General features: G+C 46.8%; 1 protein-coding gene across 4 annotated transcripts in view; it reads left to right on the top strand.

Moving 5' to 3' along the window:
* Positions 1 to 227: 227 nt before the first annotated feature.
* Positions 228 to 13,417, top strand: part of LOC100495385 (Friend leukemia integration 1 transcription factor-like) — a 42,365-nt gene continuing 29,175 nt past the window's right edge. The window contains exon 1 of one of the 4 annotated variants that reach the window (XM_031906090.1): positions 228 to 387. In XM_031906090.1, coding sequence (XP_031761950.1) covers positions 370 to 387 — 18 coding nt within the window. In that variant the 5' untranslated portion in view covers positions 228 to 369. Of the gene's footprint in view, positions 388 to 528; positions 778 to 13,417 lie in introns of those variants that run through there. The other 3 variants (XM_031906092.1, XM_031906091.1, XM_031906089.1) reach the window with 3 other exon arrangements.

Below are 13,417 nucleotides of genomic sequence, written 5' to 3'. Positions count from 1 at the left end.
AGCTGAGCTGAAGTTTCATTTGCCCTTTGATCCAATCCCCCCTAATTCCCTGCCCACCCCACACCCCCTCTTTACCTGCACCCCCTCTTTACCTGCACCCCCTCTTGCAGCAGAGCAGGCAGAGCCAAAGAGAGAAGAGCTGAGCTGAAGTTTCATTTGCAACATCTGTCACCAAAGGAAACCAAGCTGTGACCTCACTTCCCAAAACTAGAGGGGCCACACACTGACACACACTCACACACAGTGATACACACTCACACACACACACTAACACACACACTCGCTGCCTCTCATCCGGCCCCATTCTCTGCACTCTGAGCTGCACCTTTATCATGGCATAGGGAAGCCCCTACACAGGAGCCAGGTACCATGGATTGTACAATCAAGGTAAGGCCTGTGGCCCCTGCACCCCTGTGCCCCTGGGATGCTGTTGGATCAGGATCCCCCCCCCCTCCCCTCTCACACTCAGGCTTGGGGCGGTAATCCGGGCCCCCACTCTTTCCTTCTGGTACCAAATTTCCTCTTCCTTCCCCTTGGTGGTTCATGTCTGAGCTTAAATAACACTCGAAACCGCCAGAAAAAGAGCTCAGACTGGGGGAGTCCTGACTAAGCCTGGGAGACGGGACCCTGAGCCCACAATGGGGGACTGCAGGCCGGTTAGGGGGTCCTCCCCTCTGGGGGGTCCTCAGGGACCACCTGCTGACAGAGGAGGAGGAGGAGATGATGGAGGAGGAGGAAGGTACCAGCCCCTGGCTCAGGCAGGCAGGGGACCTACAGGTGGGTGCTGGGGAGGAATTGGCCAGTGAGAAAGGGGGGAGTTGGGGGGGTGATGGGGGGGGGTCAGTCCTTTCCCTAAAATCAACTCTCTGTAGGACTTATGTGTTGTGTGAGCACAGGCACCCCCAAATATCAGCCTGTATGGGGGGGGAGAATTGTCGCAAACTCTGACCTCCCTTTCCCGCCCCCCCACCCTTACAATGAAGATCATGGGGGGAATATATACCCATATATATCATATATTATATATATATATATATATATATAAATATATACACTCAAATATATATACTCAAATATATATATATATATATATAAACATATTTTTATATAGATACACACACACACACATATATATATATATATATAAATCCCATTATTCTAAACTCACAGACAAATGATTTCGTTACCTGTATTCGTTTGGAGAGAAGAATCTTTAAATTTATTACTATATATAAATTTATAGTTGTTTCTTTATGTTTAAATGGGGGCACTATAATTTAACTCTGGGATAGGGGTGGTTGCAACAGTTGCACCCCTCAGCAATAGCCCCCCAAATCCAAGGAGTTCACAATTGACCCCAAAATCGTAGTCCCAGCTACCGCCTCTCAACATCTTTCTCTCTCTGTCTCTTTCTCTCTCTCTGTCTCTGTCTCTTCCCCCCTCCCTCTCTCAGATTGTGGGTTCTTTGTTTTTTTGTGTTGCAACCTAGAACTGGAACATCTAAACCACAAAATAACCGATAATTTGTAACAAAATAACAACTTGGGATCCCAGGCTGGCTCCTACTCCTCTAGGGGTACAGAAGCCCCTCTGGGAGGAACAGGGACCCCTATTCTCTCACTTTGTATCTGAAACGTTACTATAGAACCAATGGAGCCGGTCACACTGTATTCGATCGGCCCAGTCCCAAGTACAAAGCCGGTTATTTAAACCTCTTCCATCCACCCCTTTATTTCTTTCCCCAGTCCCATCGTTACAACCGTATATTTTCCGACAAACCGGCCTACACATTTTTTAATTAAAATCGATATACGATTTAAGATTTATTTTTATAACAAAAATATAAAAACTTTAACCGACTTTGCGCATTGGTAAATATAGAAATGTATCTTTCCCTTTCTAGAGTTTTACCCCCATACAGATATTCTATAACCGTTTGAAAAAGAAACCATAATCGCATCGAAAGTTTTCTCCAAATATAAATGATTGTTGATAAATCAAAACTTGATTTATCGGAGTTTATGATACGGGAGAATTTCAATTCTAAAATGGCGTGAATTTCCGAAATGACTGTAATTGTGTAACTCAAGGATTCATATGAAAAGTTAAATATATAAACATATAAAAAAGCGCATAGAAACAAAAAAAGACATTTTTAGCCGCGTTTTTTAGGTAAATAAGTGCGTATTTACTTTGTGTTGTTGTTTAAATCATATCTCAGTAATTATTCGTGTAATTATAAACGAACAATTGTACATTCATAACACGATTTGTTTTAAACATCACTAGAACCGTTAATAATCATCTGTTCTCTGAAGTCGCAAATTTGGCGCAACCTTTGGTGAACAATAAAGGGAAAGTTTAGCGCAGTTTCCGTTAGAACGGTAGTTTTCGATTACGAACAATTAATAGAAGGTATTTGCCGCGGTTTCCCTACGAATATCTCAAAGTTTAAATAAGTTACAGCAATACATTTTGAACAAAACTAAATCTATATTTATATTTCCGCTTAATAATGGAGGGAAGGGCGGGGGCTTGCGTTATGGAAGCATAAATAAGACGCAAATGATTGACGCACCAAAATTAAATGTGGCGCCAGAGCTTTGCTGAGTGTGAATAGGATCTGCCGGCAGGTAACATTGTTACTAATTAATTGTGTTTGTTCCCACTGTACTTTGTATCTCAAATACAATTTTCAATATATATATACTGTTTTCAATTGGTCTTCATTATGCATTTTTTTATAGTTTATGAACTATTTCCCTTCTTCTTCTGACTCTTTGCAGCTTTCAAATGGGGGGTCACTGACCCCGGCAGCCAAACCCTATTGCTCTGTGAGGCTCCAGTTTTATTGTTATTATTACTTTTTATTCCTTATCCTATTCAGCCCCTCTCCTATTCATTTTTTAGTCTCTCATTTAAATCACTCCCTGGTTACTAAGGTAATTCAGGCCTTAGCAACCAGATAGCTGCTAAAACTCCAAACAGAAAAGCTGCTGAAGGAAAAGTAAAACAACCCAAAAAATTACTTATTTTTTATTACTTTCTATTCAGCCCCTCCCCTATTCATATTTTAGTTTCTCATTCAAACCACTGCCTGGTTGCTAAGGTAATTTACACCCTAGCAACCTTCTAAAACACCAAACTGGAGAGCTGCTGAACAAAAATAAAAATAATGAAAAAACTATAAATAATAAAAAATGAAGACTAATTGCAAATTGTCTCAGTATATCACTCTCTACATTATACTAACTCAAAAGTAAACAACCCCTTAAATACATAAAAACTCACCCACGTTCTGTTCATTCGTATGGGATTTTTAGAAGAATATTTATAAAATGGTGAGTTCTAACTTTCACCAGAGCGTAATATTCTGAGACAATTTGCAATTGGTCTTCATTTTTGTATTATTTTTAGTTATTTTACTTTTTGTTCAGCAGCTTTCCAGTTTGGCGTTTTAGCAGGTTGCTATGGTGTAAATTACCTTAGCAACCAGGGAGTGGGTTGAATGAGAAACTAAAATATGAATAGGGGAGGGCCTAAATAGAAAGATAAGGAATAAAAAGTAACAATAACAATAAAACTGGAGCCTCACAGAGCAATAGTGTTTGGCTGCCGGGGTCAGTGACCCCCATTTGAAAGCTGAAAAGAGACAGAAGTACAAGGAAAATCATTTAAAAACTATACAAAATAACTCTTGTGTGACATGGCTACCCTATCACTGTGCAGCAGCCCATAGCAACCAATCAGAATTTAGCTACTGCAGGTAGAATAATAAAATGAAATCCCTGATTGGTTGCTATGGGGTTGCACCCTGGTGCAGATACAGTGGAGGAAATAATGATTTGACCCCTCACTGATTTTGTAAGTTTGTCCAATGACAAAGAAATGAAAAGTCTCAGAACAGTATCATTTCAATGGTAGGTTTAACAGTGGCAGATAGCACATCAAAAGGAAAATGGAAAAAATAACTTTAAATAAAAGATAGCAACTGATTTGCATTTCATTGAGTGAAATAAGTTTTTGAACCCTCTAACAAAAAAAGACTTAATACTTAGTGGAAAACCCTTGTTTGCAAGCACAGAGGCCAAACGTTTCTTGTAATTGATGAGCAAGTTTGCGCCCATTTTAGGAGGAATGTTGGTCCCACTCCTCTTTGCAGATCATCTCTAAATCCCTAAGGTTTCTGTCTCTGTGCAACTCTGAGCTTGAGCTCCCTCCATAGGTTTTCTATTGGATTAAGGTCCGGAGACTGACTAGGCCACTCCATGACCTTAATGTGCTTCTTCTTGAGCCACTCCTTTGTTGCCTTTGCTGTATGTTTTGGGTCATTGTCGTGCTGGAACACCCATCCACGACCCATTTTCAGTTTCCTGGCAGAGGGAAGGAGGTTGTCATTCAGGATTTCACGATACATGGCTCCGTCCATTTTCCCGTTAATGCGAATAAGTTGTCCTGTGCCCTTAGCAGAAAAACACCCCCAAAGCAAAATGTTTCCACCCCCATGCCTGACGGTGGGGACGGTGTTTTGGGGGTCATAGGCAGCATTTTTCTTCCTCCAAACACAGCGAGTTGAGTTAATGCCAAAGAGCTCTATTTTGGTCTCATCAGACCACAGCACCTTCTCCCAGTCACTCACAGAATCATTCAGGTGTTCATTGGCAAACTTCAGGCCTGCACATGTGCCTTCTTGAGCAGGGGGACCTTGCGAGCCCTGCAGGATTTTAATCCATTGCGGTGTAATGTGTTTCCAATGGTTTTCTTGGTGACTGTGGTCCCTGCTAATTTGAGGTCAGTAACTAACTCCTCCCGTGTAGTTCTAGGATGCTTTTTCACCTTTCTCAGAATCATTGACACCCCACGAGGTGAGATCTTGCGTGGAGCCCCAGAGCGAGGTCGATTGATGGTCATTTTGTGCTCCTTCCATTTTCCAACAATCGCACCAACAGTTGTCACCTTCTCTCCCAGCTTCTTGCTAATGGTTTTGTAGCCCATTCCAGCCTTGTGCAGGTCTACAATTTTGTCTCTGACATCCTTGGACAGCTCTTTGGTCTTTCCCATGTTGGAGAGTTTGGAGTCTGCTTGATTGATTGATTCTGTGGACAGGTGTCTTTTATACAGGTGACTAGTTAAGACAGGGGTCCTTAATGAGGTTGACTAATTGAGTAGAAGTGTCTAACCACTCTGTGGGAGCCAGAACTCTTAATGGTTGGTAGGGGTTCAAAAACTTATTTCACTCAATGAAATGCAAATCAGTTGCTATCTTTTATTTAAAGTTATTTTTTCCATTTTCCTTTTGATGTGCTATCTGCCACTGTTACACCTACCATTGAAATGATACTGTTCTGAGACTTTTCATTTCTTTGTCATTGGACAAACTTACAAAATCAGTGAGGGGTCAAATAATTATTTCCTCCACTGTATGTCTTGTGTTAGCAAATAAGCCCCATAACCCTATATAAATAAGAACAAATATTATATATATATATATGAGCCTGCAGGCATATCTATACATGTGTGTGTGTAAGCGCTTGTGCATTTGCACCATTCTTGTGAAACTCACTTTCACGCCCACTCCCCCCCCCCCAGCTCTGCGGTTGGCGACCCATGAGGCTTTGCAGCTATTTACCAGCGACTGCTTTCATAAGTGCAGTAACCCTTGGCATGCTGGGCTGGGCATGCTGGGTGATATTAACCCTCTCACTCCCAGTCCAACACGCCAGTGAGGAAGGTGCAGCGATTGGGGATAGGGAAGCTGGGCTGGGCATGCTGGGTGATATTAACCCTCTCATTCCCAGTCCAACACACCAGTGAGGAAGGTGCAGCGATTGGGGGTAGGGAAGCTCCCCCGGCAGTGCGTGGGTTAAAGCCGTAGAACTAACTAAGGGCAGAAGAAGTTTCTTATCAACTCTGGGTAGGTGGTGCCACCCTATAGGCCCGGGGCGAGGGCAGTGCCCACTCATACATGGGCACGGGGAAGGGGTTAATAGGGTAAATAAATGGGTTTCTTGGTGTGTTTAACCAGTTCTATCCCCCTGCCTTGCCTTTAGCATTTCAGTCCATGTCCCCCAGCTTTCAAATGGGGGTCACTGACCCCGGCAGCCAAACCCTATTGCTCTGTGAGGCTCCTGTTTTATTGTTATTGTTACTTTTTATTCCTTATCTTTCTATTCAGCCCCTCCCCTATTCATATACCAGCCTCTCATTCAAACCACTCCCTGGTTGCTAAGGTAATTTGGACCCTAGCAACTCTTTGCAGCTTTCAAATGGGGGTCACTGACCCCGGCAGCCAAACCCTATTGCTCTGTGAGGCTCCAGTTTTATTGTTATTGTTACTTTTTATTCCTTATCTTTCTATTCAGTCCCTCTCCTATTCATATACCAGCCTCTCATCCCTGGTTGCTAAGGTAATTTGGACCCTAGCAACTCTTTGTAGCTTTCAAATGGGGGTCACTGACCCCGGCAGCAAAAACCTTTTACTCTGTGAGGCTCCAGTTTTATTGTTATTGTTACTTTTTATTCCTTATCTTTCTATTCAGCCCCCCCCCCCCCATTAATACTTTAGTTACTAGTCGTACTGCTTACACTGCGGGTGATAATGTCGGGTATTTTTAGCCTTAACTGAAAGAGGAACAAAGAAACAGAAATCAACTCAAAAATGAAAGTGCTGCTGCTTTTTGTGCCAGTGAGTATCTGCGTAGTAGTGTTCTGTGCATAGGAACCCAACAGCTTGCACTGGGGAGTGAGGGTCTCACTGATATATAGGGATCTACTAACTGCGCTGGATTTATGCACTGACTGGATTCTGGCAAATGCCATAGGCAGTCACTATTTATTGGGCTACTGGGGGGCTGTTTGGGCATCTGGGTACTGGGAATGTGGGGCCTATTGTGTATCCCAGTCCAACAAGTTACTGTGCAATTTTGCTATGATATAACTATTTTGTCCCATTATCCCCCCACTGCTACTATAGGCACCATCTCTCCCTACTATACCTGCTATCCCACAGCCCCAGTCCCTTCCCAGAGGCTATTATCCCCCCACTGCTACTATAGGCACCATCTCTCCCTACTATACCTGCTATCCCACAGCCCCAGTCCCTTCCCAGAGGCTATTATCCCCCCACTGCTACTATAGGCACCATCTCTCCCTACTATACCTGCTATCCCACAGCCCCAGTCCCTTCCCAGAGGCTATTATCCCCCACTGCTACTATAGGCACCATCTCTCCCTACTATACCTGCTATCCCACAGCCCCAGTCCCTTCCCAGAGGCTATTATCCCCCCACTGCTACTATAGGCACCATCTCTCCCTACTATACCTGCTATCCCACAGCCCTAGTCCCTTCCCAGAGGCTATTATCCCCCCACTGCTACTATAGGCACCATCTCTCCCTACTATACCTGCTATCCCACAGCCCCAGTCCCTTCCCAGAGGCTATTATCCCCCCACTGTTACTATAGGCACCATCTCTCCCTACTATACCTGCTATCCCACAGCCCCAGTCCCTTCCCAGAGGCTATTATCCCCCCACTGCTACTATAGGCACCATCTCTCCCTACTATACCTGCTATCCCACAGCCCCAGTCCCTTCCCAGAGGCTATTATCCCCCCACTGCTACTATAGGCACCATCTCTCCCTACTATACCTGCTATTCCACAGCCCCAGTCCCTTCCCAGAGGCTATTATCCCCCCACTGCTACTATAGGCACCATCTCTCCCTACTATACCTGCTATCCCACAGCCCCAGTCCCTTCCCAGAGGCTATTATCCCCCCCACTGCTACTATAGGCACCATCTCTCCCTACTATACCTGCTATCCCCACAGCCCCAGTCCCTTCCCAGAGGCTATTATCCCCCCACTGCTACTATAGGCACCATCTCTCCCTACTATACCTGCTATCCCACAGCCCCAGTCCCTTCCCAGAGGCTATTATCCCCCCACTGCTACTATAAGCACCATCTCTCCCTACTATACCTGCTATCCCACAGCCCCAGTCCCTTCCCAGAGGCTATTACCCCCCCGCTGCTACTATAGGCACCATCTCTCCCTACTATACCTGCTATCCCACAGCCCCAGTCCCTTCCCAGAGGCTATTATCCCCCCACTGCTACTATAGGCACCATCTCTCCCTACTATACCTGCTATCCCACAGCCCCAGTCCCTTCCCAGAGGCTATTATCCCCCCACTGCTACTATAGGCACCATCTCTCCCTACTATAGCTGCTATCCCATGGTCACAGTGATACTCTGGGTGCTGTTTACATAGTAAAGAGGTGACTTTGTGCTGTTATGGAACATTTCTGCAGATACAGGGAAGCTTGCTGTGCGGTACAGAAAGGGTTAATACTACCCCCTCTCCCCAGTAAGTGTAAGATCGGCTGCAGGAGGTTTCAGGTTGGAAGGTGCAGCCGTTGGGGTGAAACCACTGGCAGGAATCCCTAGGAGGCCGCACAGTGCGGTTTATACATCTCGGGGGTCTCAGCTAAACCGTTACCAGAGCGGCTGGGGGGGCAGTAACACAACCAAACAGCAGCTCAGGCCCCGCAGGGAAAGGCTGGGGATAAACAGCACCAGATTAACCCTAACGTTTCCCCTCAGCGGCTCAGCTTGATGCTCCTGAAAGAGGCTTTAAAGCAACTTGTTTATTTGCTCCCCAAATGGAAAGAAAACATTGGGTTCTGAGTTCAACTCCCTGTTTGTAAATAACCAGCAGCCACTTTATTGGGGTCTGTCAGAAATATTCAGTAAGTGTCGGAACCGGAACTGGGAGTTGGGTCTATGCGGGTCATAGAATAGCAAAGGCGCCCTATGTATCCCCATTTGTATAATATGGGATGAACCTGCTTGGCACTCTGTTTGGCACTCTGTTTGGCACTCTGTTTGGCACTCTGCTTGGCACTCTGGCACTCTGTTTGGCACTCTGCTTGGCACTCTGGCACTCTGCTTGGCACTCTGTTTGGCACTCTGCTTGCACTCTGGCACTCTGTTTGGCACTCTGTTTGGCACTCTGGCACTCTGGCACTCTGCTTGGCTCTCTTCTTGGCACTCTGTTTGGCACTCTGTTTGGCACTCTGTTTGGCACTCTGCTTGGCACTCTGCTTGGCACTCTGTTTGGCACTCTGCTTGGCACTCTGGCACTCTGCTTGGCTCTCTTCTTGGCACTCTGTTTGGCACTCTGTTTGGCACTCTGCTTGGCTCTCTTCTTGGCACTCTGTTTGGCACTCTGTTTGGCACTCTGCTTGGCACTCTGCTTGGCACTCTGTTTGGCACTCTGCTTGGCACTCTGTTTGGCACTCTGCTTGGCACTCTGCTTGGCACTCTGTTTGGCACTCTGCTTGGCTCTCTTCTTGGCACTCTGTTTGGCACTCTGTTTGGCACTCTGCTTGGCACTCTGCTTGGCACTCTGTTTGGCACTCTGTTTGGCACTCTGCTTGGCACTCTGCTTGGCGCTCTGCTTGGCACTCTGTTTGGCACTCTGTTTGGCACTCTGTTTGGCACTCTGCTTGGCGCTCTGCTTGGCGCTCTGCTTGGCACTCTGTTTGGCACTCTGTTTGGCACTCTGCTTGGCACTCTGCTTGGCACTCTGTTTGGCGCTCTGCTTGGCGCTCTGCTTGGCACTCTGTTTGGCACTCTGTTTGGCACTCTGTTTGGCACTCTGCTTGGCGCTCTGCTTGGCACTCTGTTTGGCACTCTGTTTGGCACTCTGTTTGGCACTCTGCTTGGCACTCTGCTTGGCGCTCTGTTTGGCGCTCTGCTTGGCAGGGAATTGGGCCCAATATCAGAGGCAGATTTGCCCCATGTTATTCAGGTTGGTTGGGTGCTGCTTGTGCACCTCGAATTGGGCCACAGTTGGGGTGGTGTCGGGCCTGTGATTGGGCCATAGTAGGATTCACCTTTTGACTTGTGATTGGGCCATTGTGCTGCTGAGAGATCAGTCTCTCCTTGGATTCCGTGTGCCGTAACCTAAAACATTCCCTAGCCCCCGGCCATTCCTACCTCTGTTATTAGAAGGTGCCCAGACCCTGCTGATCATGGCAGGCCCACAGCATGACGCTGCTATCAGGTATGGGCCAACCTTACCTGCAATACTCAGGCTTAAATGGGAGCAGGGCCCGACTGGGCCAGGAGAAGATCCTTGTTAGCCCCACCAACCCATAGGATTCATTCATTCGGCCCCAGGGAGGAATCAAACCGTTATCGGGCACCTCAGGGTGGGCATATCAGGAAAGCTCCGCTAGAGGCCTGGGCAGATGGGCTTAGGGTAGCCACCGGCTCAGACAGGGGAACCGTAACTAATGGCTCCAATTCCCACTTGCAGCAGTAAAAGCCAATGGACACTTCCCTGTGAGTATTTTGGAGCTTAATAAAAAGACCCCTGGGGCTGGGGGGGCAATAAAATCACTTCCAAGTCTCGGTGGGGCGGAGCTACTAAAGGCAAACTGCCGCAAGGGTCAACCAATCAGTTGGTTGGAAAATTCAACTTCATTATGGGGTGGGGGGGGGGGGGGTCTGTGTATATTTATATCCCAGCAACGTCGCGCAGCACTGGAACTGAAATCATCTAATTCATCAAAAGATATCGATTAGCTTTAAATGTGTGTCACTGAGGGGCCTGGGCGCTCCATGGCTGAACCTCACTATATATGTCTGTCTCTGTGGTGCCCTACTGAGTCTGCTGTCTCTCTCACTCCTCCAACTCAGAGCTTTCTATGCAGGTAGCACTGTATATGCTGTCTATTTGCCTCTATTCTCATACGGAGCAGCAGGGGGTGATGCACTTAAGTTTCTGCGCGTCCGGTCCCCATTGCTCTGTATGCGGCAAATTCCAGTGCGGCTGGGGGGCATGTCACCCCTATATTTCTGCCGCCCTAGGCCCGAGCCTTTGTAGCCTCATCACAAATCCAGTCCTATTTCTAAGTACATCTAATCTGCCCTACTGTCTCCATCTTGCCCTACTGTCTCCATCTTGCCCTACTGTCTCCATCTTGCCCTACTGTCTCCATCTTGCCCTACTGTCTCCATCTTGCCCTACTGTCCCCATCTTGCCCTACTGTCTCCATCTTGCCCTACTGTCTCCATCTTGCCCTACTGTCTCCATCTTGCCCTACTGTCTCCATCTTGTCCTACTGTCTCCATCTTGCCCTACTGTCTCCATCTTGCCCTACTGTCTCCATCTTGCCCTACTGTCTCCACCTTGTCCTACTGTCTCCATCTTGTCCTACTGTCTCCATCTTGCCCTACTGTCTCCATCTTGCCCTACTGTCTCCATCTTGTCCTACTGTCTCCATCTTGTCCTACTGTCTCCATCTTGCCCTACTGTCTCTCTCTTGCCCTACTGTCTCCATCTTGCCCTACTGTCTCCATCTTGCCCTACTGTCTCCATCTTGCCCTACTGTCCCCATCTTGCCCTACTGTCCCCATCTTGTCCTACTGTCTCCATCTTGCCCTACTGTCCCCATCTTGCCCTACTGTCTCTATCTTGCCCTACTGTCTCCATCTTGCCCTACTGTCCCCATCTTGCCCTACTGTCTCCATCTTGTCCTACTGTCTCCATCTTGCCTTACTGTCTCCATCTTGCCCTACTGTCTCCATCTTGCCCTACTGTCTCCATCTTGCCCTACTGTCCCCATCTTGCCCTACTGTCTCCATCTTGCCCTACTGTCTCCATCTTGCCTTACTGTCTCCATCTTGCCCTACTGTCTCCATCTTGCCCTACTGTCTCCATCTTGCCCTACTGTCTCTCTCTTGCCCTACTGTCTCCATCTTGCCCTACTGTCTCCATCTTGCCTTACTGTCTCCATCTTGCCTTACTGTCTCCATCTTGCCCTACTGTCTCCATCTTGCCCTACTGTCTCTCTCTTGCCCTACTGTCTCTCTCTTGCCCTACTGTCTCCATCTTGCCCTACTGTCTCCATCTTGCCCTACTGTCTCCATCTTGCCCTACTGTCTCTCTCTTGCCCTACTGTCTCTCTCTTGCCCTACTGTCTCCATCTTGCCCTACTGTCTCCATCTTGCCCTACTGTCTCTCTCTTGCCCTACTGTCTCTCTCTTGCCCTACTGTCTCTCTCTTGCCCTACTGTCTCTCTCTTGCCCTACTATGCCTGCTCTCTCCCTTACTCTCTGACAGTAGCTGTTTCCTAGTGGGGGCCATTGCTACACACAGTACCTATCCCCCCCCAGGGCTGGAGGTTGTTTCTCAGATGCAGATGGAGTTTTGCATAAGGAAACCACAAGAATTTGGTTTATTTTCAAGCTCCTAATGAGCAGATGGGCCCTTACAGTCCGAACAATTGCAGGAAATGTCTTTGTAAAAACAAAATCTCTAGCAATCTGTTGATGTGGCAGTTTGGGCTCAGCGTTACCCTCTCTTTCTGCCCCAGGGAGTCTGTGTTTAGTGATAATTCTGTTTTCTGCAATGGGACTGAATCTTGTGCAGCAGAAATACATGTTATATTATATTTATATATGAATTTTATGGTCACAGAGCCCCTCAGTGACTGCTAATATCCTTATCATTTACAGTAGGGGGTACATTATCCCTTATAATACACAAGTGATACTCAGAGTTCCCTGTATAACTCAGCCTGCAGCCTTGTGCCTTTATATGGGGGGCACAGAACCCCTCAGTGACTGCTAATATCCTTATCATTTACAGTAGGGGGTACATTACCCCTTATAATACATGAGTGATACTCAGAGTTCCCTGTATAACTCAGCCTGCAGCCTTGTGCCTTTATATGGGGGGCACAGAACCCCTCAGTGACTGCTAATATCCTTATCATTTACAGTAGGGGGTACATTATCCCTTATAATACATGAGTGATACTCAGAGTTCCCTGTATAACTCAGCCTGCAGCCTTGTGCCTTTATATGGGGGCACAGAACCCCTCAGTGACTGCTAATATCCTTATCATTTACAGTAGGGGGTACATTATCCCTTAATAATACATGAGTGATACTCAGAGTTCCCTGTATAACTCAGCCTGCAGCCTTGTGCCTTTATATGGGGGGCACAGAACCCCTCAGTGACTGCTAATATCCTTATCATTTACAGTAGGGGGTACATTATCCCTTATAATACATGAGTTATGTATAACTGTATAACTTGTGCCTTTATATGGCCACAGAAGTCTGTCCCACAGAGCTTACTCTTTCCTGCTTTATTTCCTATCTGTAAAAAGGGGAATTTGGTTCCCAAGGTTGTACCCCTCCCTGGTCCCCTGGAATCCTGGGAAAGAAAGTTTATATTAATGATTATCTCCTTATATTCTATACAGGCAGAGCCCCCCTCCCCGCCGCCCCCAGCACAGGAAGCAGTAGGGTCACAGTGATTAGCTGAGCTTATCAGGAGCACCAGAAGACCTGAAACTTCCGGCTCAGCATCCTGAGTCTCTCAGCCAGGCCCCCCCCC

This window comes from Xenopus tropicalis, chromosome 7, assembly GCF_000004195.4.
Source record: "Xenopus tropicalis strain Nigerian chromosome 7, UCB_Xtro_10.0, whole genome shotgun sequence".
NCBI lineage: Eukaryota > Metazoa > Chordata > Amphibia > Anura > Pipidae > Xenopus > Xenopus tropicalis.
The sequence above is the reverse complement of the archived record's forward strand: the minus strand, read 5'-3'. Positions and strand labels throughout refer to the sequence as shown.